At 48.3% G+C, this 26,377-nt stretch overlaps 1 protein-coding gene across 7 annotated transcripts in view; it reads right to left on the reverse strand.

Moving 5' to 3' along the window:
* Positions 1-26,377, reverse strand: part of esrrb (estrogen-related receptor beta) — a gene marked incomplete at both ends in the record, with an annotated part of 47,248 nt that overhangs the window by 16,864 nt on the left and 4,007 nt on the right. For 3 of the 7 annotated variants that reach the window (XM_083683396.1, XM_083683393.1, XM_083683394.1), the window contains 3 exons: positions 7,024-7,140; positions 13,509-13,918; positions 25,685-25,753. In XM_083683396.1, coding sequence (XP_083539522.1) covers positions 7,024-7,140; positions 13,509-13,918; positions 25,685-25,753 — 596 coding nt within the window. Of the gene's footprint in view, positions 1-7,017; positions 7,141-13,508; positions 13,919-25,684; positions 25,754-25,900; positions 26,032-26,377 lie in introns of those variants that run through there. The other 4 variants (XM_083683395.1, XM_083683392.1, XM_083683391.1 and 1 more) reach the window with 3 other exon arrangements.

Here is a 26,377-nt window from a genome sequence, read left to right on the forward strand (position 1 = left end):
CAGTATCTCACAATACTACACAGTATCTCACAATACTCCACCGAACGAAACGTGTTTAGAATGAGAATGCAATCCATCTGAAAACATCTGACATGGTGCACAGTATTCCTATGCTCGTCAAATGAAGTGGTAAGGAAATGACACAGATGTAAAATACCTCTCTCAGTGAAACACTATGAGATTCACTCTTCTCAGACTCTGGCATGATCGGAATCAGAAGTACTCGCTATATGAGGGAGCATTAAAACTGAAAATACACAAATCCTGAGGTGTGATTGACGGCACTGGTGAGGGAGATCTTTTGTTTGCATGTGGTAACTAAAGAAGAGGGCAGTGTGTGTGTGTGTGTGTGTGTGTGTGTGTGTGTGTGTGTGTGTGTGTGTGTGTGTGTGTGTGGGCGGGCGCGTGAGTGCGTGTGTATGTGTGTGTTTGTGTGAGTGCATGTGCATGTGCGTGTGTACGTGTGTGTGCGCGTGTGTGTGTGTGAGTGCATGTACATGTGTGTGTGTGTCTGTACTTGTGTGTGCATGTGCGTGTGTGTGTGTGTGTGTTTCAGAGGCAAGGCTGCCTTCCCATATGTGGTCCATGCCTGGCTGGTCTACTGTGACACAGCTGAGCCTGGAGGAGCTCTAAACATATGAATATTTAACGTGGGGTCAATGATCTCACAGACTGGCCCTCTAATTATTTAGCTTTTTGGGTGAGGCAGACTGCATGCTAATGAGCAGGCAGGTACCTGTGTGCTCAGCTGTGTGTGAGCCTCTGTGTCCACGTACCGTAGACGAAACTCAACCAACCAGCCGACCCCTGAATACACATTCCCATGCACTCCGTCTGCCTGCGTATAGTCCGACAATATAGCTACACGTTCCTTCTCTTATGGCAGATAGATACTGTGGCGGTGGCTCTCCCATAAAAGCCCCCCTCTTTCACAGGACTAGCCAAGGCCTTATCACCCTCTGCCACTCAGAGGGGGGACCAGGTCCTGCACAGATACTGTAAATGTCAGCGAGTCTCATCATAACATAAGTTATTTATTATCTAATTATTTGATAAGAATGTTTCCATTTGGGATGTCTTTCTCTATTCTATTATTTCTCAACATAGTTAAAATATTTCATCTGCTGTGCTCCATTTATTTGATACCGGTGTGTTTGGTAGTTTATGTAATCATATGCAAACATTTATATCCTGCATTTCCATATTTGGAGCATATACTGTGTTTGACACTGCCCCGCACCGCTGAAATGTTAATGATGTATCTGAACCCAGCATATATATACATAAACAGTCTCTCCATTTCATTGGGAGGTATAATGTAACCACTTCAAAACAAATGGATGCTAAATGGGATTTGAGAACCCCTCTTTTGGTTTTGGAGGAGGGGGAGGAGGAGGAGCAGCAGGAGGAGGAGGGGTTAATTTGTCAGTACACCAAGTCCCCTGTGCTAACATCACAGAGGAGGGAAAGCACTTCCTTGATGATTTCATCCCTTTATAACTGCAAAGACGGTGTCAAACCTGGGCATTGTGTAGCCACTGCAAATGAGGCTAATACAATTTCCCCCCCATCAGCCACTGCTCTCCTGCAGGATGAGTCTGTCCCACGTCCCATGCACAGCGATTAGAGGTCGCTGGTTGGATGGCGAGCTAAGATGATGTCATCTATAACAAGCAGCCTTCATTTCATAGAAAGGAATGATACCAGGGATTATGAAAATAGACATTTTCATTTTCACCCCTTAGCTACTAATACTGCCACAGCCCTTCTCCCCCAGACTGTATGCCTCGGTGGGTACAAGCAAACTGTGGTTTTTTTTTTGTAGAAGTAAAATAAGGAGATTTCTGCTACTTATATAAATTATTTGATTCCCTGGAAACACAAATCTGATTAGGATTGTCTTTCAATTTCCTGACACTGACAACCCACTAACCTAATTACCCACAATTCCCAACAGAGACTCATCCTTCCCAGCATGCACTGGGGGATCATTTGATGGCTGCTACATTACAGCAAAACTCACCGTTTTATTATTATCACGTATTATGTCAAAAAAAGAGAATGATTTTATATTTTTTTATAGTCAGTGAATTTAGTCAGGGTTAGGGGGGCTTCCTTGGGTATGAACTTATGTTAAGAGCAACTCAAATGTCCCCCAGTCAGGGCTAGGTTTAAGTGCTTCGGGGCGTTCAGATTTAATTCAGCCGTGTTGGTATTGTAGGAATGGAAAATTCCTATCTGTGGTAATTGTGATGTCACCACATTCCACGGTTTCTCCGGGCACTCCTGAAGAGCTCAGCCGATGCCAGGTGGAAGCAATCCTGCTCCATGAGCTGTCCCATCCCATGGTCCTCTCTGGCTGGCGGTGTGTGTGTGTGTGTGTGTGTGTGTGTGTGTGTGTGTGTGCGCGCGAGTCATGTGGCAGTGTCAGACAGCCAGCGTCAGTGCAAAGCCAGAGTGAGGATTCCAAGGTACATGGGTGCCTGTTTTAATTAGAACAGTCCCGGCCATAATTAACAGATGCTGACAGGAATTAAAGCTTGGCACTAACCTGTCTCATTTTACAGTCAAAGAGGGCCAGACGAGAGACAGAGAGGAAGAGAGAGGGTACTAGGGCGAGCAGACCACTTCACTCACTCACTCACTCACTCACTCACTCACTCACTCACTCACTCATTCGGTTCCGTCTTGCAATATCTCAGGCCTTCGTGAACCTGTGTGTCACTTTGGTGGCCCTCTGAGTTTAAAATGGTTGGTTTGTGGCCTGTGTGTCTGTATTGTACTGTATAAGAGTGTGCGTGTGTGTGTGTGTGTGTGTGTGTGTGTGTGTGTGTGTGTTTTCGGTGTGTGTGAAGTGTAAAGAGGGCTGAGTGCGGCCTCATCACCAGACACATCTGTGTTTTTACGGCCCCGCACCATCACCCGGTGCGGGGAGGAGGCCGCGCCGCGGTAGCGGGCGGGCGAGCTCGGGTGTCACCTCTTCAAAGCAGGGTTCTGTGGGAGAGGGCTGTTGGCCAAGGCGGTTGGCATTTGCGCGTGGATTAGCGCAGGCCTCGGGGGGCGGGGGCTGGGGCCAGCTGACCTAGGGCTCCTCTTTCTCTCCAAAAACAATAATAATCCCCCTCAGAGCACACTCCTACAAAAGGGCCTGTCTTCACTCACTTTGTGTGGCCCGGGCTGGGGCAGGGGGCCTTATTTTGAGCCTCTCACCTGTTCTGGATGTCTCTCCCTGGGGAAAGTGTCAGGATGTCTGGGATGGTTGGCAGTGCCAAGGGGGGCTTAGGCGGACCCTATTTTAGCTGGGAAAATCAGAAGGCCACATGGCAAGGCATGGTGAACCCTGCCTTTCAAGGCAGCCGCCCTGCTAAACCTCCCGTCAGCAGTATTTCAAAGGGCCCCCGTTGCCAGCTTTGCGTGCTTGTAAGCAGCATTTTTAATCACGAGTGGCGATGATCGAGGACAGCGGAAAACTGGTCACACGTCCTCCCGCCCTATCTGCTGACCACAGAGGGCTTACGGACGTACGCACAGTTCCCACAGGTTCTGTCACCTGCCGTCGAAGGGAGGCCGTCGAAACCCCCCCCGGGGAAGGACGTCACGGTGGGTCCGCTCCCAACTCCAGCTTCAGGCTGCACTCGTAGGCCAAGAACCACTGTACATGTACTTCTAGGGCCAAAACGCTGTATTGTTCTTAGACATCTCACTCTTGCTGCGCGCCGATCGCCGGACGTTGCTCCTCTTCCACGTTGTTCATCTGAAACCACATTCAGCATCTCGACTGTCCCATCATGCTGTCCTGTCATGTCATGCCTTATCGCCTATTGCGTGTACATGTACATGTATGTCTGCGTATGGCTGGTATTTGGACGTGTACGAATGCGAGGGTGGTTTGTTCGCATGTACTGTACAGTATGTCCCTGTGGGGAGGCTATTGTGGGCTGTGGTTGGTCTTTCCATGTCTATCCCATAATAAGAGTGATATACAGGATGCTTGTATTGTGTATCACCCCCTCCTCTCGATCCTCCTTTGTAGAACACATGTCTATGTCTGTTGTAATGCTCTCTCTCTCTCTCACCTGTCAGGCCAGAGAACAGAGCAGGAGAGAGCGTATTACAGTGAAGGGGCCCCATACTCCCCCATACTCCCCCATACTCCCCCAAGTCTCTCACGTACTGTCTTGTAGCACAGGATGGTAGGGGCTGAACATAAGCCAGCGCTCCCTTAATCCAACTAATACGTTGTATACCGTAAGGCCCATATTAGTAAGAGACTGAACTGTAAAAATTCACCTCGAAACTAGTGCTTCCCTGTGTGTGTGTGTGTGTGTGTGTGTGTGTGTGTGTGTGTGTGTGTGTGTGTGTGTGTGTGTGTGTGTGTGTGAGAGAGGGGGGGGGGGGGGGTGGGGGGAGCAGAGGGCAACAGCCACTGAATTATGTCAATGTAATCTCTCAATAGTATCCGTTCCTCTTTCTCTCCCTCTCAGCTCTGACCCCCTCCATTGATCAGAGGAAGAACCTGTAGGCCTGGACATTTGACTCTCCCTATCGATCACTTCCTCTTTTATACAGTCGGGGGGAAAGTACAGCGACTCAACACGGGTCTCAAGCAGATCCTCTTTAAGCGGACTGCTGATCTGCGGAGATCACTTCCCTTGCACTTCCACTGTGTTTACACCGACAAACTGTAGCCTTTTCCAATGGATTGAGCGCAGGCACTAATCCCTGGGTGATGGAGGTACTGTAGGCCCATTCATTGATTTCCACGTCGTGGTAAAACCTTGATATTCTTTTGCACTTGAAGAGTGTCAATTAATAATCTTAACTTGGCCACTAAGGTCCTGAGGGGGAAAAAAGTGGAAATGTGCAGAGTCAATCCCTCATCAAAAGCGTTAACTCTACACTGCCCGGATCTCCTCCTGAACGTCGAAGAAATTCCATCACACCCTCAATAAGAGTGTTAAGTGTTCGGTGGGTGTAGTACTTTGAAACCTAGTTCCATAGAGCCTCACGGTAAGGAGCCTCATGCTGGAGCTGTAAAGTTATAATTAGGTGCTTTTTCCATTGAGCAAGTGACCTTTCTGCAGTAATGAACTCTCGAGCGGTGGCTTCGGTCACATGAGGGCTGCCCATCTCCACACCTAGAGCCCTGAACACAGCGTTGAGCCGTCCGACTTCATGGAGCTTTAGACTGGGCAGAGGCACCGGTCGCCTCCCCCCCTCCCCCCCCCATTTCCCCGGTGGTCCCCGTGACCAGCCTCATTGATTTCACGCTCACGCACACTCGCGCCCGGAGACGTCCGACCTTGCGTTGGGGGGGAGACGGAGCGCGACGTGACGCGCCTCACGCCTGTCTGTTAATTTGGGAAATGAGTTGACTTCTTTTGATTGTGTGGGAACGGTGGTGGGAGGTGGGACGGAGATGACAGGCGGTGTCTCACAGGGCCTCACAGAGTCGGTGGGAGCCGTTGCCTCCGTTCTGATATGAGAGGAAAACCACTGTAAAACGGAGGTTCTTACTCAGTCTGGGGATGTGTGTTAAATATACAGAAGTATTCATTAGGACGTTGGACTAAGTCCTTCTCTGCATATTTGAGCTAAACACACTGTCTTTACTCTGACCTGTCACCTGACACTTGTCATCCATTTATGGTCATCACTACCTATTTTGTAGTCTCTTTTTCCTCCGGATGATATATTGGCATTAATTTTTCAACAGATAGTAATGAGATTACTCACTCTTTCTGGCCCAGCCTCTCTTTCTGGCTGCAGGCAGTACAAGGGATTCTGTTACTGAACAGAGATCCATACAGACTGCTCTGTGGCTGGAGTTGGAGACTTGAAATCACTATACAACACAGGATAGGATCGACAGTAGTATAGATGTCTATAGATTGTACTCTGCAGCGAATAAAAGGGTAATAACGTTGAATAAATCCTGCACTTGGTGTCGGAGGGGACGGCGTGTGGCGGGAGAGGACTCACAATCACAGTGTTTGAAGGGATTGACAATGAAGTGGGAGTAAAATAACTAATCTTCACGTGTGTCGTTATTCATTTTCTGGCGTACAGAAGGATAGGGGGGGATAATCACACTTAGGAAAACATCAGCGCAATTTGACCTGTTCTCACCTGGCACGCTCTGGGGGGGTGGGGGGGTGGGGGGGGTGGGGGGGGGGGGGCGAGGAGGGAAGAAATAAGGAGAGATTAAATAAACACACCACCGCCTCTTCATTCCCCGGCCACACATCTCTCATGCGTGCCGGGCCTTTCTGGGGCGCCCAACAAGTGAGGGGGGGGGCGGAAAAACAGAGAGAGGAGCCACTAATGGAAGGAGGGAAGGAGGGGATGGGGGGCGGGGGGGGCAGGTAGGAGCGGGGCCTTCCCCCGGAAGAGCAGCCTCAGCCCGGGGGTCTCAGGAGGCCCAGCAGGGGGGAAGAAACCCAGCCTGGAGAAATCCATTGGCAGCATGTTTAATTGTCACTGAATTCCCAGCTGGCGTGACTTTAAAAAACCATCCACAGGAAGAGAGCTGAGATGTTCGGAAAACATTTAGCGGATCAATATGCCGGGGAGAGCCGAGACTCGGCCTGAGTGTGTGCTCAGGGACCTGGCCTAAGCCTTTCCAGTCGGAATACTGTTACATTTCTATTACTCAGACAGGCCCGATCGACCTATTCAGCATATTTCTGTACCCAGCTCAACTGCACATTATTTACTGCTGTGTTGGTAAGGGGAGGACAAGGGGGCTGAGATCAGTTGTCTAGCCCAGGTTGTAGCCTGCACCCCTCACCCAGGCCTGGCACGGGCTCAAGGCTGCCAGACCAGTCTGGGGCATAACCAGACCACATCCTGTCATCTGATGTCTTACGATCTCCCTCTCATATGAATGGCGGTATTTCCATTGTTCGGTATGAATGAGTGTTGAATATGAAATGATATAGCCATTTATGAGCAGGAAACAGGTGGAATAAAATGGGTCAGGTGATAAAAAAATGTTTTAAAAAAAGAAGGAGATACCCTTACCTTCTTTGAGCATCCCCACTTTCAGACATTTCATGAAGCGACAGGCTTGACAGGACTTGCGTCTCCGTTTTGTGATCTCGCACTCGTTTGTGGCGGGACAGCTGTATTCTATGTTGCCTGCGGAGGAGAAGAGAAGGGAGGAGGTTGAGCCTTACCCTGATCACTGTTCATGTAGCAGAGTGAGTCCAATAAAAGCTAAAAGGGTCACATGCTCTTTTTTCTTAGTCACTCATGAAAATTAGATAAAGAGACACATTGTGACTAAAATACTTCAAAAGGGGCAATCGTTAATTTTCTACATCCATTTCTGGACTTTTAAATGAATAATATATTGATATATATATTTGATTCTTGAAGAATATAACTTTAACTGTGTAAATGCCTCATAAGTTAGTAATTTAGTTAGTCATTAACTAAATTAACTTAGTCAGTCATTGTTTGTAAACAATGCAATTGCACTGCTTCAAAACAGGGTTAAAACTATCATTTTGATCTCATGGATGGTCAGTCCTTGCATCCATATCTCTATCTATAAAACTGGGAGTGGCTACATTTCTCCAGCCCCAGCCCTCAGACGTTTACCAAAAAAAGTGGCAGGGAGCCCACTTTGTTGGTGTTTGATTTACAGACTGCACCTTTAAAGTATAAAAAAACATACAATGAATGCAGAACTTCAGGGTGTCGCCTTTCATGTTATATGAACCACTGTAGAAGGCTAAGAGCACTATAAAAATATCCTATAGTCTATAATAAATCAGTTTCTGTGAGGCAGGCCTTCGACTTCAGCATTTGTTAACCATCTCCTAAGCAATCCATTACAGCGGTGTGGCTAAGGTGAGGTGTCCTCAGGGGGCACGGTAACTTCCAGAGCTGGGGGGATGGGGGGGGGGGGGAGGGGGGCGAGGACGAGGACGAGGGACTGAGGGAGGGAGGGAGGGGAGGACCTACAGTACTCCTCCTGGACCCTCAGCAGACGCCACCCTCGCCCCCCCCCCCCCGCAAAATTGGCCTCATTAATTCAGAGTGTGTCCCCTGCAGGCCCCGGGAGCAGGCCACCGTGTCCAGACTGTGCTCCGGGGGGGCCTGCTACCGCTACCTCAATAGCAGGGTAGAGAGACGGACATGCCGCCCCTGGCCACTCTACATAATGCCCCGGCAGACCCAAACCTGTTCTTACCCATTGTTTGCCGTTGTTGACTATTTACATAGTGTACAGGCAAGAGGCCTTATGCATTATTCAAGTCCAGTCCGTTAGCGTCTGATTCCGGGACAACACGACGAAGAAGAAGGAAAAAAAGGAGTTTCATTGCTCCACAATAAAAGAGCTGTTTGTGCTGTACTGTAGCATTAGCAGTAGAAAGGGCAGGGTCTAGACAATGGCATTCTCCTCGTGTCCCCTTCCCCACGGTTTACTGTGTTCAAGAGTTTCAATAAAGGGTTTGGAAATAATGGCTGCCAGAGGGTCTGAATGTGAATCATACCCTTTCCACTGTGAATGACAAAATAGGGATTTGGAAGTTCACTGGCGGGCGGGCGGGCGACACAGGACTTTTATCATTGATATTTTCTTCAGTTTACTCCTGTTTACTTTGGTCATTTTATTTATCTTCTGCCTGCACGGCCATAATACCAGCTACCCAGCTGCATCAATAACTACCAGGTTTCTGGTACTGTACTTATCCAGGTTAACCTTTCAACCGCGTCGGTATAATTGGCTAAATGAAAATGACTACAATTTAAGCCCTAGATGAGATATACTGTCTATACACCCTGCTGTATTGTTCTGGCTAACTGCTTACGGACACACGCCAGCTCCCCTGCTTGTACCCCAGCTCCCCTGCGTGTAGATAAACAGTCATCCACACAGCAGCAGCACATTGGGATTCCATCCCTACACAGCCTAGTTGCTCCCTGGCCCTGACACGGCTCCATGTTGTTGCACAGACACAGAGCTGGATAATATTCCTGTAGCGTTCCACCTCCAGCCCTCTAACCCCCTTTAACAACTTATGCAATTATGTTAACATTATTGGGCAGATCAAGTGGAGGGTCCCAAGATGTATTAAATAATTAGAAATTCCTCCTTTATATCTGGGTTAGAAATCATTATGCTAATTCCTCTGATCTCTTTGGGATTGGGGTAAATAAAGGTGTGAGAAAAAGCGGCTGATGAGGTCTGATTGTCTCCCTGTTTTTCCTTTGTTGTCATAGCATAGCCAGACCATAATAATCCCATCCATTTCCCATCTGTTCAGGGGAGGCAATCAGAGCAGTCTTCTCTCAGATCGTTACGTTGTTAGCCCTGCTGTGGTTGGCTTTCTGTGCTCACTAACTCTTTATTTGGGCATTTTGACATTCAACCGTTACCGAGAACAGTTCCTACTGCTAAAACCATCTACTGTTTTTCCTTCTTATTTAACTTTGGTACATTGTTATTGTTGTAAGTCTGCAATATCATTTGCAATATAATTTTGCTTTTGGCTCAGGATATTCAATATCATATTATTATGACAGAAACCCACTACAATAGCAATGTTGGCAAGTGTACATGGTACTGTATGCAGCTGGTCTGCCTGCCAGAGCAACACTGCAGAGTTGACCCTGCTTGTCCCACAGGACCTTCGTATTTACAGAGGTATTTTTCTCTCCTCTCCCCTCCCCTCCCCTCCCCTCCCCTCCCCTCCGATCCCCTCTTCCAGGGGCGCTTGATGGACACGTATACACCACACACCTGGAGGCTAACTAACTGAAGCCATGCACAGATAAAACAGAAACACACACACACACACACACACACACACACACACACACACACTGTACACATGTGCTCATTAGTACACTACTTAAAATCATGTCAGGGAGGCTTCCCATAGGGAGGGAGGAGACGGAGGATTAACTTGTTTTTCATCTCCATATTTCCATATATTTAGTTACACTTTGTACAACATTTCAATATGAACAAAGAAAAGTCAAACACATTTTGTTTAGCAATTCGGTCTGACAGATCCTGACGGTGGGAAAATGTCCATCACTGTCTACTACATGTTAAGTGAATGATCTATGTGTATTACAATCAAAGTTCTGAGCGTCTCCTAAATACTGGACTGGTTCCCCAGTCGTGACATGTACACTGTTCCAGAGATGATCACGGATGACAAATATCTATTCCTGAATATACAGCCAGTCAATCAAGCATTTGAAGGTCTGAGCCCTGAGGTTCATATCGGGTTACAAAGGTTGCGTTGTTGAACAAAAAACACAACAACCGTAGAAGTAAAACAGAAAAAAAAAAAAATACTTTTTCTGTCTTCATCTATTTTATGGCTTTTCAGGACCTGTGCCAGGGCCGGGGAAAGTCAGGTCCAGTAAGTAAATTACAGTAAAATGGCAGGATTTCTCATCAAAATCTAAACTGACTTTTACAGGCTGACTGTCAAGGTCTATTACTTCATATAAAAAAAGAGGGGCACCGAGTTCAGTTGGTTTTCAGGCAATTTTACACTTGGGTTCAAAATGATAAGAAAATAAGGTTCAATAACAGATTTATGTTTCTGATTGGTGGAGCAGGCGAGGTGCTGGGATGGGGGGGTGATTAGGGAGCGATTGGAGTGGGGGTCATTTCCGGAATGGATGGTTATCTAGGTTGACGTTGATTTGGGCCAAGGCTTGACTAATCTAACTATCTCCATTTAAGAGTTCAGGGGGCTTTTCAGTGGATGAATAGGTGACACAAGATGGATTTGCCATTCCCCTTTGTTGAAAAGGTAGGGGCATCAGGTCTTTTCCCCCTTCAGCCAAACGTAAGGAAGCAGAGGGGAGAGGGGAAGTGAAGCGGACTCAAAGCTCAATTAAGCTAGGGAACCAAGACAGAAAAACAGAGCTTTCTGGAAAATGTTCCAGGCAGACAAAGTCAACACATGGTTTCTATCCTGGCTTTACTGCTTTATAACATAATGCATATCATGGTCCACTGATAGAGATAAAAGCTTTAATTTCATTTTTTACTGATATTTTGTTAATAATACAAAAAACAACGTAACGTATTCCCCTAGAGGACACACACAACGCTTAGGTTGTGGGTTTGATTCCTGCTGGGACCATATATACTGAAATGTATGCACTCACTGCAATGTAAGTCGCTTTGGATAAAAGCATCAGCTAAATGCCATATATATAGCCATATACATATATATATATAGAAGAAAATTAAAAACCCTGCTGGAAAGAGCTTGCCGTCAGTCTCTTGAATGGGTGACGCAGGGAAATAAGTAAGTGTCAATGAAAAAAGGCCATGTTAGCACACAATTTAGCCTGAGTGCTAATGTGATAAACGGCTGTAAAAGACACGTCTTTTGTATTGTCCTCATTAGAGGACGCCACCTCACCCTCGCTAACCTCTCCAGCCTCGTTATTTCTTTAATTAATCAGGTTTCATCTCCAGCAGCCTCTCATTCTTTCAAGGGCTCTATGTCCCCCTATTTACTGCCTCCTTCCTCCTCTAGCCATCCCCCCCCCCCGCCCCCTCCAAAATAGTCCCAGCGTCCTCCTCTGTGTTCTTCCTGGGACCCCTGTCTGATTATTATACCATTAAGCCTCTCCTCCTCCTCCTGCTCTGAAAGAGCAGCCGGGTCCCTCTCCAATCTAAAAGAAGTCCTGGGTTTTTCCCCACCCCCCCACCCCCCCCCCCCCTCCTTTCCCTGAAATTACCCAGCGACGCGTGCCTGAGTTTCTAATTGGCAGCCCCCTCCCTGGAGACGGCCTCCTCCCTTCCTCCTAATGAAAAGGCTCGGCCTTAATTACACTTTCCAAACGCTGATTGTTATTGACAAAACTCCCGTGGATCGGACAAACGGCGGCAGATTAGCTCCATTACAGGCAGCCCTCCAAGAAGCGAAAGAGAGGGATTTCAAATCGACAATACAAAGTGAGGGAAGAAGAAGAAAGGGGGGGGAAAAAATTAGAGGTCTTTCAATTTTTCTCCTCGTGCACCTCCCTCTTAATTGTCTGAGCTGTTGCTCCACTTAAGACGTCTCTTTCTTCCCTCCTTCCTCTTCCCTGTTCCATTGTGTCGCCGTCAATGTTTATTTTAGCGAGGGGACAAAAGAAGGGATATGTTACTTGAGAGAAATTGTTCATCTTTTGTCGACAGACAGGATTGCTGATGGCAGCATGGGTAAACAGGAGGATTTGGCCTAATGCTTTTGTTTGCCTGCAGAAGGTACATAGACTGTCTAAAGCTGATAGGATGCCCAGAATAAACACCTACTTGACAGCCCGCACTCGATGGCACACAGCGCAATTGCATTTTCACACTACTTTTTCTTTTTTTCGCGAAATACTTCAATTGAGACCTACGCCATCCTTCATTCCACAGAATATACTGTTGTGACCAATTCATAATGGAACAGATTAATTCTGAGAAGATAATGATTTGACCATTATTGCACATACAGTGCATTTAGAAATGTTACCTCCTGTAGGTTTCCTTTTCATTTCTTCTATCCCTCAACAGACAGCGCTTAGCTGTGCATGATGTGCAGGGATTTTCCCTGGCTCAATAATATATCTGTCCGCCTGATTAATCTGGGACAGAGCACAGAGACTCACAGTGGGGGGCCTGTCATTGGTGCTCTAATGGGAACCTGTAATACATCATGCCATGCAGATCTGCACCCGCGCCCTAGTCCCCAGACACGCACACATGCACACACGTACACACACACACACACACACACACACACACACACACACACACACACACACACACGCACACACACACACACAGGACGGGAGGGGAATAATCAACACACGCTCTGAATGCCCAAAGGCATCTGAGCACAAAGGGGTGTCGCTCTCCTCCCAATTTGACCCCTGATGATGACGTCATAACCACCGCTCCCTCCCTACTCTGACACCAGCTGATGATGTCATCATCACCAGTGGCCTACCCTGTGTGAAAACGTCCATAGTGTACGTAGACCCAGTGGACATTGGCTCTCCCTCATATACTGTGCTGCGTGTCAGGTGAATCCCTTTCACTACTAAGTTTCTGTGTGTGTGTGTGTGTGTGTGTGTGTGTGTGTGTGTGTGTGTGTCACAGGACGGCAGCCGATCGATGGAAGCACAACCATGGCCATTGGTCTTCCAGAAATATACCTTTTCCCAAGAAAATAAAAGCGGAGAATAATGTTGATGAACACAGTAACATGCAACAGATCAGTGTGCAGTGACCGTGCTTGTGAATCCTCTGGGATAGTGGATTAGAGCAGCAGGTGATTGTGTTAGAAGCACACAGGGGACATAACAGTACAGTACATCTCTGTGGTGTCTGTGTTGGGGGGAGGGAAGGAAATACCTTGTATGGAGTGTGTTTTTGTGTTTGAAGAGGGGGAAGGGGGGGGTAAGTGGGGGGGGGGGCGGATTCCTTGTACTGAGTGTGTTTATGTGTTTGTGGTGGGGGCGGAGAGGGGGCGGGAGGGAAATACCTTGTATTGTCCTTTTAAAAAAGGCTTTGCAGGCCTCACAGGAGGCCACGCCATAGTGATACCCTGAGGCTATATCTCCACAGACCAGGCACAGCCTCTTGGGGATGGAGTTCAACATGTATTCGCACTTAATGGGCGAGTCCTCCATGATGGTGCTGGAGCAGTCGTCATAGCGTTTACGGCAGGCCCCGGCGCTGAGCACGCCGGGCGTGAACATGGGCGGAGAGTCCAGGCCGTTGGAGTGGCTGTTCATGGCGCTGACATAGCCGCCGCTGGCGTCCGAGTTGCCGCTGGGGCTGTGGTGGCTGACCGTGTCGATGACGGAGGACGGGCTGGACGGCTCTGTCTTGATGTAGGACCCGCAGCTGGAGGGCAGGTGCCGGTCATCAGCGGCCATTCTATTCAGCAGCCTGCGAGAGGGGCGGGGGGGGGGAGGAGGGAGGAGGGGGAGGGGGAGGGAGGGAGAGAGGAACAGAGGGACGAGATCATTAGCAGGGCCTCTCAAGACGACAGGCATTAACATTCTCAGAACCCACAAAGGGGGCTCGAAGCAAATGAAGCATAACATCCTCATGAGTGAAGCGTTATGCAGAAGGTGTGAACCTGACCCGACTCATGTCTTGATGTTGATTGATTTACAGATGCACAGCTTTTAAAAACATAACAAGTCTAGTTATGCTGTGGTAGCTAGAGTAGGATAGAAAACACACCTCTCATTTCTCTGAAAAACCCAGACACAGAATGAGACAGACTTGCATATTCCAAAGAGGCGGATTCACACCATAACAGGCCACAGCAGTGAAACTCCTCAGCTGCTTGTTTTTATTCTGATCTCTCTTTCTCTCTCTCTCTCTCTCTCCCCTCCCCTCTCTCCTCTCCTCTCTCTCTCTCTCTCTCCCCTCCCCTCCCCTCTCTCTCTCTCCTCTCTCTCTCTCTCTCTCTCTCTCTCTCTCTCTCTCTCTCTCCATCTTTACATCAGGGTGACCAAAAACAAAAACAAAGTCTACACAAATAAACGAAATAGAAGCTAAATCAATCAGACGTTAAAAGCAGTTTTAAAAAGGTGGGTCTCAAGAGAGTGTCTGAAGGAGGACTGGGGCAGGGAGATTGGGAGATTAGAGATGAGTCTGGAGTCGTTGGGGATATTTGGGTCCAGTCCAGGTTTCTGGAGAACGGGGGTGACTGCAGGCAGTTTTAAGACAGGCGGGACGTGACCGGGTGGCAAGGGAGGTGTTGACAAGTGTGCACAATGAGAGGGGCAGAGGTCGTGGAGGCAAGCCTTGTCTATGTCAGCAGAGTTTATTTTAGTGAAGTCGGTGGTGAGGGAGTTGTTGGTCAGGGTTGGGGTGTCAGGCTCAGGTAGCACGGTAGTTTGGGTGGTGGATGAGGCCAGTTGGTTGTAGATATGATCAACTTTGGTGTGGAAGAATGAGAGGAAGGCGTTGCATTTGTCCGCAGTGAAGGAGTGGGAGAGGTTGATGGTGGAACACAGGACCCGGGGAGATTTCCACAGCCATGCTGGGTGACACTGGAGTCGTAGGAGGAGTGAGCAGCATGGAGAGCGTCCTTGTACAGCTGGAGAACTCTCCCCCTCTCTCTCTCTCTCCCTCCCTCACTCCCTCTCCCTCCTCCTCCCTCCATCCCACTCTCTCTCTCTCTCCCCCTCCCTCCCTCTCTCCCCCTCCCTCCCTCCCTCCATCTCGCTCTCCCTCTCTCCATCCCCCTCTCTCTCTCCCTCCCCCTCCCTCCCTCCCTCCCTCCCTCTCCCCCTCCCTCTTTTTCTCTCTGTGTGTCCTAACCCTTCCTATGAACCAGTCAACTGGGTGGGAGGATACTAAGTGCCTCATTAGCCACACCACACACTCCACCAGCTGCAAAAGAAACTCTGACACAATGAACACACTCCACACAAACACACACACTCTCTCTCTCTCCCTCTCTCTCTCTCTCTCTCACACACACACACACACACACACACACACACACACACACACACACACATCCCTATGGGCTGCACTCTGTACCAAACTAACCACTCTGTCCCAAACTACTGCTCCCCCTCCCCAATATTACATGTTCTCTCTATAATATGCATGCACAAACAAACACACACGCACACACACACACACACACACACACACACACACACACACACACACACACACACACACACATACCCAAACCCACACCCACACCCACACCCACACCCACATGCAAACCCACACCCACACACACACCCACACCCACACACACACTCACTTTCAGTGCAGCCACTGGCCATACCTGGTGCTGTCTCCTTGAGTCAGCAGTCAGGCAAAAGGAAACATGATGGCAGGATATTGACTTTTTCACTGTCTGGCTAATAACAGAATTTTGGAGAACATCTCATGTGATGTTGTGCCCTGAGTGAAAGAAAGTGTAGCCCCTGTCGATACAACACGGCTCCTAACCCCACCGCATCCTCTCTGTCCATACCAATGTATTCCTCTGCCTCCACTTTTGAACAGAGGAGAGGAGAAAAAAACAGATTTGTTCTGTGCCTCCCAACCCACCCCCCTTTTTCTCTGGCAAACAGAGTGTCTCTGGGAGACAGAGTGTTAGGAGAGAAGGATGACCTCCATGTATTCCAAAGGTCGTGTGGACCCAGTGACCCCGTCAGGGTCACGGCGAGGTTACACACACACCTCTGCCGTTAGGCACCACAGACGAGGTGAAAGGTCACCTGCGCCCCGGCCACATTAATGAAATTGAGCCTGGTGTGGCTTATGCAAATGCAGACGCCGCGGGTTCCTGGTTGAGTGGCAGCTAGACAGCCCCAAGTTCTAGCCTGGGTACATTAGCAACATTAGCATACTGCCAACTAATGGCAATGTTTACATCGTTGGCATTTCAGTTCCCCATCAGGGTAGAGAGAGGAGGGGGATACTGTAGACCCCCCCACTTCCCTCAGCCTAGCTCGGTACAGACGCTTCCCGGATCGTCGGCCATCTCAGAGTGCTAGAGAGCAGAGAGGGACTGAGGGGTCTTTTCCATATCCCCTATCGGCCAGCCAGCCTGCTGGCCTCCCTCCCTCTCCCTCTCTCTCTCTCTCTCTCTCTCTCTCTCTCTCTCTCTCTCTCTCTCTCTCTCTCTCTCTCTCTCTCTCTCTCTCTCTCTCTCTCTCTCTCTCTCTCTCTCTCTCTCTCTCTCTCTCGCTCTCTCTCTCTTGCTCTCTGGCTGATTTAATTGTGAAGGTGGGTGACGGTGGGGTTCAGACCCAGGGGTCAGCGGGTCAACCTTATTTTCTCACCCTGGCTTCCAGGGCCCGTGGAGATGGGGGTCAGCGTGTCAAATTAAATCTCATTCCCGGGTTTCCCCTCCCCTCCTGTCATGTATATTCATCGGAGCTCCAGGTGCCCACCACCTCTGGAAATTCACAAAAAGGTTAACTGCTAAAATAAATAATAAAAAATGCCCCCCGTTAAAGCCGGTGACCTTGTGGAATAAGGCCTTTGGCTCGACACTCCTGGAATGTTTTTCGACGTAGAGAGTACACAATACAGGATACCCACAACCGCCCTTCCACTGGGGATCGCGGCACTCAATCTGCAGTAACTATCAAGACAATTTGGACAACGACGGTAAAATAAACGGGTGCAGGTAGAAGTCAAGAGACACTAAAGGGTTATGTTTTCCAGATGAGTTATCAATGTGCTAATAAAAAACTAGGATAAATATCCTTGTGGTAATCAGAAAAAGATGCATCGTTTCTTTTCTTTTTTTCTCCGTTTTTTTTTTTTTTTTTTTCAAACAGAATTTCGCCCTTTAAATAACTAATGCAGATTGCATCCACATAAATTAATGCGGGACTATTCATCTGCTTTATGTTCTGTGTTTCAGATTGCTACGTGCACCTGTGTGACAGGGACACCTGCACTCTGCTTATTAAAGGCGATATATTAAAGCAGCAGCACACGGGATGGCTCCATTTAGCTTTTATTTCACAAATTCAGAGTAAGCTTAACCCCGGTTCAAAGGTCGTCTCCAGGGTGACACTTAGCATAATTGCATAAGTGTCTTAACTGTTTCCCCTCCAGCTCTATGTGGTCATTTATAATAAATGTGTGGACTAGAATCCCCTTAACTCATTCAGCAATGACACATTATACTACTGCTGTGCTTACGTTTTTAACAAGCCCTGCATATATTGATTAATGACATTGAAGGAATACTAACCGTTTGAACCCGACATATTAATCAAATATTCACAAATATTTCGATAAATATTATTAACTCTCACATAGAGACAGGTCCCTAATCAAATCTATAAATATCATTACATGGCAAATGAATTAGCAACATTAAATATTTTGACAGCAGTAATTGTGCACATAAAAAAAAAAAGAATACAATATATGGACCAAGTATTAATTAATGTGTCTTCTTTTCACACAGGACACAAAATGGAAAGGTCCGCTGGACTGATGAAGACTCAGGTAGTGTAGCCTGTGAAATCCATAGTTCTGTGTTTCCTCTCAAGATAAGCCACAGTAAGTGCAGTTCCGATCCTGCTGCTTGGTTGCCTACTGGAGAACTGCACGCCAAAGATATCTCTCTCTCTCTCCCTCTCTTTTCCCCTCCTCCTTTTGTTCCCCTTTTCCCTTTGTACCGATCAAAATTCATGCTGAGTGGTGGGTTATGAGCCCACAAAAGCACACTGCGCAGTTTGGTTTTAATCTGATTCCACCTGGCCCTCCTAACAGCATTTCAGATCCCTAATATCATTCCACTGCTGCCGCCGTGACCAGGATTAGCTGGCCTAATGATCTCCGAGCCCCGCTCCCGCTCTGCGCCCCTCTTCTTCTGAGGGGGAACTAAGGAGCACCCGTCCCCACGTCTCGCCGCTTCCCCGGGCCGGCAGCGGCACTCTGAACACGGGCTGACACCGTCAGACGAACACGGCAACCCGGACGAGCTAATTGGGCCAATTTGTAGGTATTCCAGCTGTGAGCTCCCTGCTCGCTTCTGTTGGGTGCTAATGCCTTCTACTGTCACTGAATAGTCAAACACAATCATTGCCTCCAACATTTTCTCTCTCTCTCTCTCTCTCTTACGCGTACTCACATACGAGGAGCACGTCACGCCTGTGGTAAAGTATTGCTTATGATAAAAGCTCAATTCAAAACATAACAAAACTTAGAACGTCCTTTTCACTCTCTGGGTTGTGGGATGCGAAAAACATGGGTTGATAGCTTTTGCTAGCCTCATCCCAGCCCAGCTGCCCTCCCCCCCCTCAGCAGACTAAGGGGGGAGATGGGGGTGAGAGAATGCGCGCGTGGGGGGGGGGGGGGGATGACATCCGCAGGCAGGGTGATGGTGAAATCAGATGCCGCAGTAGGGGCAGATCTGTGTGGAGGGAGGCCCCCGGGCGATGTCCCTGATAAGCCACCGGCCCCAGAGTCAGCGCAGGAGGAGGAACTCAATTAGCTCCTGACAGACCTTCTCAGCCTCGCCGCTACAGTCAGCGCCCACTGGCAGCTGCCACGCTGACCTCTCCTCCAGGGGCCACTGGCACCTCTTACCGCGCGGCCGCACCGCTGCACGGGACTCATTTAGGGAGATGCGAGGCCTGACACACACGTCAGCCACACTCTCTGCAGAGGCTGCGCTCGCCGAGGTACAGACGTGTCTGCAAACATAATCTCTAGGTGTGGGTGTAGAAAGTTTGTTCTCACACAGGGGGGCCATGTAAATGAAATGGGATGGAGGGGAGTGGGTGTGGGAGGGGGGAGGGGGAGGGGGGGCGGAGGGGGGGCAATGTGAAATATGGAGGATGCCTTTCTATATAACTGGTTCCAGGTTAATGACTGTCAAGGGAATATCGGGCAAAAGACCCCTGGGGCAATATTTAGTGTGTGTGTGTGTGTGTGTGTGTGTGTGTGTGTGTGTGTGTGTGTGTGTGTGTGTGTGTGTGTGTGTGTGTGCGAGCGCGCGCATGCGTATTATAGAGAGAAAATGTGATATTGGAGAGGGGGAGCAGTGAGTTAGTGGCAATCCCTGCAGCCCATTGGGACCCATTTTAATCTCAGTCTGGGAGGAGGCCTTACATTTTAGTTTCTTATTCATTAGTCCTCCTCCAAACAGAGAGAGGAGAGGGGGGGGGGGGGGGGGGGGGGCTCTTTGTTAACGGACACACTGGGCACTCATCAGAGGCTGACAGAGATTTATGATGCACGGATCCATAGAAGCAAACAAAAGAGAAGAAACAGACAGACAGACAGAGAGAGAGAGGAAAGGAGGGTGTGAGAGAGAGAGAGAGAGAGAGAGAGAGAGAGAGAGAGAGAGAGAGAGAGAGAGAGAGAGAGGGGGGAAGACAGTGCTGTTTATGCATGCTTATGGAGAGAGAGGGCCCCGGATCGATAGTCCGTAGGCCAGGGGATGGTGCTAGGTTACCACTGGGGGGACCATGCTGCTCAGCGGCCCGGGCAATTAAGTTCTTCAGTCTCCAGCAGAGGATTAAATTTAGCTGCTCCACAGCCATGTCACTGTAGTCTTTATAAAGCCATGAGCTCACTCACTACGACAACATGAGCCCCCTGCGTTCCAACAGCAGCACCAGATAGTGCTGCCCAAGACGCAGATCACATCTATTGATCCCCCCTCCTCTTTCCTTCCTGTTCAAAGAGAAAAAAAAAAAAAAAAAAAAAAAACACCTATTATGATACAGGCGCTCGCCGTTTGTCTGACGTAAACTGTCTGAGCCGCCACGCTGGAGGGGAGATCCGATTCTGGGTTAAGGATCCTCGGGAAAAAAAAACAACAACGAATAGCTAATGGTAACGCCAGGAGGGACTAGGATGTTAGGGAGCGGGTCGGGTTCTCCAGTCGAGGCTCTCGACAGCGGCAGGAGAAGGGTTAACACACTACTCTGCATACCCAGCAGGGTAGAGGCTCCCAGCTGAATTCAGCTGCTCATCAATGTGTAAAAAGTAGTTCACTTCGGTCTCGGCTTGGCACACTTTTTGGAAGCTATATCATTTCATCCCACTCCCGGAAGTAAAGTCTAACGGTGCTTTTTCAGCAAAAATAATTAGTGACCATTGAACGACATGCTGTCAGCGTCATAAAAGGCATTACTCTTTGGCAGTGGACAGCGACCATACAGTACCGTACCGTATAGTACAGTATGTCTGAGGGCAGTGGACAGCGACCATACAGTACCGTACCGTATAGTACAGTATGTCTCCATACAGTACCGTACCGTATAGTACAGTATGTCTCCATACAGTACCGTACCGTATAGTACAGTATGTCTCCATACAGCACCGTACCGTATAGTACAGTATGTCTCCATACAGCACCGTACCGTATAGTACAGTATGTCTCCATACAGCACCGTACCGTATAGTACAGTATGTCTCCATACAGTACCGTACCGTATAGTACAGTATGTCTGAGGACGGGTTTTATTCCATTGAGATCCCCTGTATGGAAACATGGCATAGCGAGCCAATGGGAGCCTTATGTGAAGGTCACCAGGCGTTCCGTTCCCTAGACCACAGAGACCCTGGCTCCAAGCGTCCGACCGCGGCACGGTGCGCTGGAGACCGCACTCAAAGCACTGTCTGTCAGGTGACCCTTTGTCTCCCTCACCGCAGATCAGGACTACCACCAGCATGGAGGAGTATGTGTCAAATCTAACCGATAGAGAAATATATTTCCAGATTGCTTTTAGAGGCAATATTTGCTCATTATACTGTATACAGGCATGGTACATACATATACATACAGACCTTATGAGGGAAGGCAGCAAAACAACATAGCATACTGTACTGGTTGAAATAATCAGAAAACTGCTTGTATAGGGTTAAATATATTGCATGCATTCTGCAGTGTGTGTGTGTGTGTGTGTGTGTGTGTGTGTGTGTGTGTGGACTACAAACAGAGGGAAATATTATTGTAAAGGGTTAAGCCTATTTAACGCAGACCAATGTAAATCACAGGTTTAGACACAGTGACTCTGAGTACAGGGGGACAGAGGCAAGGAGCCATGCATGAAATTACTTCATTAATCTTCCTCTGATAGGCTGTCCTTGTTTAGGGGGAACTCTACCTGCTTTAAACAAAGAGCCCATCCTGCCCCACTCATAAATTACCCTCTTCATCAGAGGAAGAGCCAAACAGACACTCACGCATAAATATACGAGGTTAAATTAACCGGCCAAAATTACCGGTTTTATCAGGTGTCCAGGACAATTTAACTGAAATCAAATGTGCAAATGTTGACACAGGCTTACACATAAACACAGCACGCATGCACTTTGCTGAGTGCTAAATATGTTATCAAATATGGAACAAGGCAATTGTTTTCAACATCCAACAAAAACAGTATACAAGATGGCGGAAAATACCGGTAATAAAAACCAGTTGTCATCTCACTTCCAAGAATTTTATTTTTTTGGCGAGTTTCACGTCTCTATCCATTTAATCCCTTGAGAATCTCCGAATCCCTTGAGAATCCCTGTGGTGGGTCAATATAGATACTGTGCACTCACAAATGTACAGAGAAGGCACCAACGATAGTCATCCGTCTGCCTGGCGCTGTTAGTCCATAATCCCTGTGTCGGGTAGTAAAGAGCTCCTCAGATCACTCCAGACCCACTCTAGACCTCTCCCCCAAGTCTCCTGCTCTTTACAGGCTCATCCCCGCCACACGCCCCTCATTCCCCATAAATAGTCCTGATAATAAAAAGCCGGGTGGGCCTAACTGATTTATACGGCGGCGTCGAGCCTCACGCCATTCAGGAATAATTAAACTTTGGGGATATTTTTCCGAATTAATGCGTCTCCTTCAGGGGGGCAATCTAAACATACATCTAAACCGGCGCCGCCGACACCGCCACGCCGCGTCTGGTGTCATCATCGCCACGTCTGGTGTCATCATCGCCACGTCTGGTGTCATCATCGCCACGGTGTAGGGAGGGACTCTAACTGGCAGGTTCAACGACCGAGCTCTTAACTACAGTCCAACCATTTTATTTCAGTTAGCTAGCTACCCCTCCTTGCACGCACGCGCGCACGCACGCACGCTAAATCACATACACTATATTCCAAATACAAATGACGACAAATTAACCGAAAAACAGAACAGCGGTGCAATTGAAACACTGTGCACTGTCTACGGTAAGCCTTCACTCTCCTAAACCTTCCTCATAGCTGAGTCTAAAACATAGGCAACCCAACCTGCCAAATACCCCCTCCCTGTCCCCTCTGGACCTTGTGCTTCCATGTCCCTGGTATGACATTCCAGATATGAAGGCACAGAGCCTTCTCTCAGGGAGAGTGATGAATAAAGATTTACATTATAATGCACTCTGGTTTACTGAGACACTCACGGGTCAGCACAGCAGAGAGAGAGGGAAAAACGCCCGTATAATGGACTTTGATTTACGTGGCGAAGATAGCACCTTGACATTGAATTAAAACAAAGAAATTAAATGGACGCGGTAACCTTCCTAAAAGACCCAGACAAAAATCACAGAGGACGAATGGGAATGAGACTTGAAAGCGCGAAACTCAGCAGTGGATAAAATAGGCATGCCCCGGAAGTCTATCAACCCTTCAAATGGTTTTTATTTCTTATATTCTAAAGCTCAACGTTTTCCATGTACTGTACTGTAGACCACAGACTTAAAGAATCACATCTATTTTGTAAAGCTTATTGACATGGATCCTAGGAGAATAAACGCTAAACACTCCCAGCCAACACAGTGGAACTAGGCCTGCACAGGCAGAGAGTGGGCCCACAATCTGCACCCTCACATGTTAATGGTTAGTTATCGGTCACAACGAGGCTAGTCCCCCTAGGCAACCCAAGAGTGAGTGTTCTCTCTGGGAGACACAAGCCAACAACAACAACAACAACAACAACAACAACAACAACAACACAGGTTTAATGATCGTAGCCTGCACACTACAGACGTCACACCCTTTACAACCAGAGTTGTCCTGCGACATGAACTCCTGCACTTCGTTCCAGGCGGCAACGTCGTCATTCAAAAGGCAGTCCTGCCTGTTCTACAGTTCACATCACTCTACATCCCAAAGTGTCCCCTCAGACCCTCCCCAAATGCCTTCACTATGGCTGGGTGGGCAGGGCAGCGTGGAGCCGTGAGACCCATGGCTCTTAGTTTAAAAGCTGTTCTGCCTGGGAGGCCTCGTCTGTCTGAGGACGCGGACAGTGGCGTACTTGGTTAAGCTGTCAGTAGGAATCAGAGCGGCTATTGTGATGGACGGTTTCAATATTGATTTCATAAATAAACAGAGCTAACCATCGATCCTAATGTTATTTTGCATTTCAATTACTGCTCAGAAACATAACCTTCAAACGACTGAGCGCTCAATACCAATAACATTCACTGATAAACGCCCCCCGCGTAGCCCCCCGCGCCACACCACACTCCTTACCAAGTGTAAATTAGCGGACTTAGCATTTTCCCTCCATTACGCTTAAGACATAGCGTAGCGAAAAGCAGCAGAATTATCTCCCCCCCCGCACCCCCCCCCCCCCCCCCCCTCACGTCCATCGGGCGGCGACGCCGACACAAACACAGACAGAGAGAGGGAGGAATGAACACGGACAGATGACGAGAAGAGAAACACACCGAACCTCAGAGACATCTACAATGATTACCTTATAACTAGTCAATCACACACACACACACACACACACACACACACACACACACACACACACACACACACACACACACACACACACACACATCACCTCATCAGAGGGCAGTTGATACGTGTAATGCACACGTCATTACAGCTTCTTGCCCTGGTGTGTTACCGGCTCCAGCTCCTTGCATATCATTTGAATACATTAGAACTGAATACTTTTGAATAAAATGTTGAAGCACTGCTATTGTGCGGATGCATTACAACTACACACACATTGATTTAGAATTGTAAATGATGCCCCTGCACCTCACAGAAAAAGAACCAACTTGGTGTGCTTGAGTGTCTTGATGGAAAATCTCACGCCGGCCAGGAGAGTGTGTGTTCCAGCGCTTTGTTACATGACTCCTGTATGGATCACATTTCTATGATTTTTTTTAAAGCTTCTCTGACAGTGCTTCAACCAAGCCACTTTGTGAAAGCTGTGTGTGTGTGTGTGTGTGTGTGTGTGTGTGTGTGTGTGTGTGTGTGTGTGTGTGTGTGTGTGTGTGTGTGTGTGTGTGTGTAAATCAAGGGGGGCCTTTCAGTGTTGGAGCAACAGGAAGAAGTGCTGACGCACCGTGTCAGTGATAGCACTTTGCTGCCACAAGGGCGTGAGAGCCCGCGTAGGCTAGCATTATCCTCCCAGCCTAATGGACCTGGTTATTTTTAAACAGATTCTCACACTGCGGTGAAGGTGTCCAAGGTTACCGTGGCGAAAATCAGGAGGGACGTGTGGTGACGGTTGGTGGTTTCAGAGCGGGTGGACGTCGTGAAATGGTCAGAGTGACACGGCGGCTAATCGCAGAGCACCGGAAAGGCCAAACATCGCATGGAGCCATACGAGTCGTGATATCAAAAATAATTTTTTAGCGCTGACCATGGTGTTATATAATAATGGGACAATTATCTTGGTGTTTTGCTCGCGGTTATATATAGTACACCCTCTCTTCAAGCAAAGAAAGAGTGATGAAGTAGAAAAATCATCAAAGAATGAATTAGAAATGACTATTATCTACCATATATTCCTTATGTTTTTTAAGCTCTTCTTACCCCTGTCCGTTCCCGGTTAGACGTTATATGTAGATGATTGCAGCTAATTCAAATTGAGTCCTAATATTTTGTTCCGCCTAGTTAGCTGGGGAATAGGGATGCAGGGAGAGGGGGGGGGGGGTGAGGGGGAGGGAGGGAGAGGGGAGGGGGGAGAGGGGAGGGGGCATATGATGGGGTACTGTAAGGGAAAGGGTTAAAGGAGCTGCCCCCTTAAAAAGCAGGTGCAAGCAGCCAAACAATCACAGACACGCACACACACATAAAAGAATGGTAGGCAGGGAGCGTCAATACACTAGTACACATCCCTCAATGTCCCTGGGGGGGAGGCCAGCGCCCCCCCCCCCAACCCCGCCCTCCCGGTGCACCCCGGCCTGAGTGACATATTTACAGTGAAAGAAATGATACTCATATGCAGGGCTTACCAGAAGTGAGAGGGCTCCAGAGTGGCCAGTGGACTGAGTAATCGCCCTAATGAATTGGACAACGAAGCCCTGTTGGTACAAGGAGATGCATTTAGAATTGGGTGACAAATTGAATTTAAAACATTAGGTTTTTCTTTAAAAGGCACATATCCCGACACCTCCCCTTAAGTGCTGAGGGGGAGGGCAGGGGTGGGCCGGGGGACCAGCGGTGGTCACCGGGGCCGGCTGTCTGCAGCGGCCACAGCAGCCGGCCCCAACCTCCTGGCTCTTGGCGGGGTGGCCGTTCTCGGCCAGGAGCCTCTTCTGGTAATGTATTCTGAAACCAAATTACCGTAAGCTGATCCCATCTGGATAGTGTCTGTGCAGGGCTGCTTTGGTTACCCGCCACTGCCTTTACTCTGAGATAGCATCTCCATGAAGACAGCAAAAATCTGATTAACCCAATAACACTGAAACACTTGGTCAAAGAGCAAAGAGCTTTTAACTTAAGATACACTAATGTAATTCCCTCGCCTTGTTTTCTGAAACCTAATAAGAAAACAGAGAGGGCATAAGAAGGAATGTTAAAGACGGGCATTTCCTGAGTAATGCAGCAACCTGGGAATGAAGTCAGACAAAATTGAAATCGAATTCATCATCGCGTGCTAACTTTGGGAAGGAAGAAAAAAAAAAAGGAAAAAAAAAATCATCAGA

Source organism: Argentina silus (genome assembly GCF_951799395.1).
Source record: "Argentina silus genome assembly, chromosome: 13".
Lineage (NCBI taxonomy): Eukaryota > Metazoa > Chordata > Actinopteri > Argentiniformes > Argentinidae > Argentina > Argentina silus.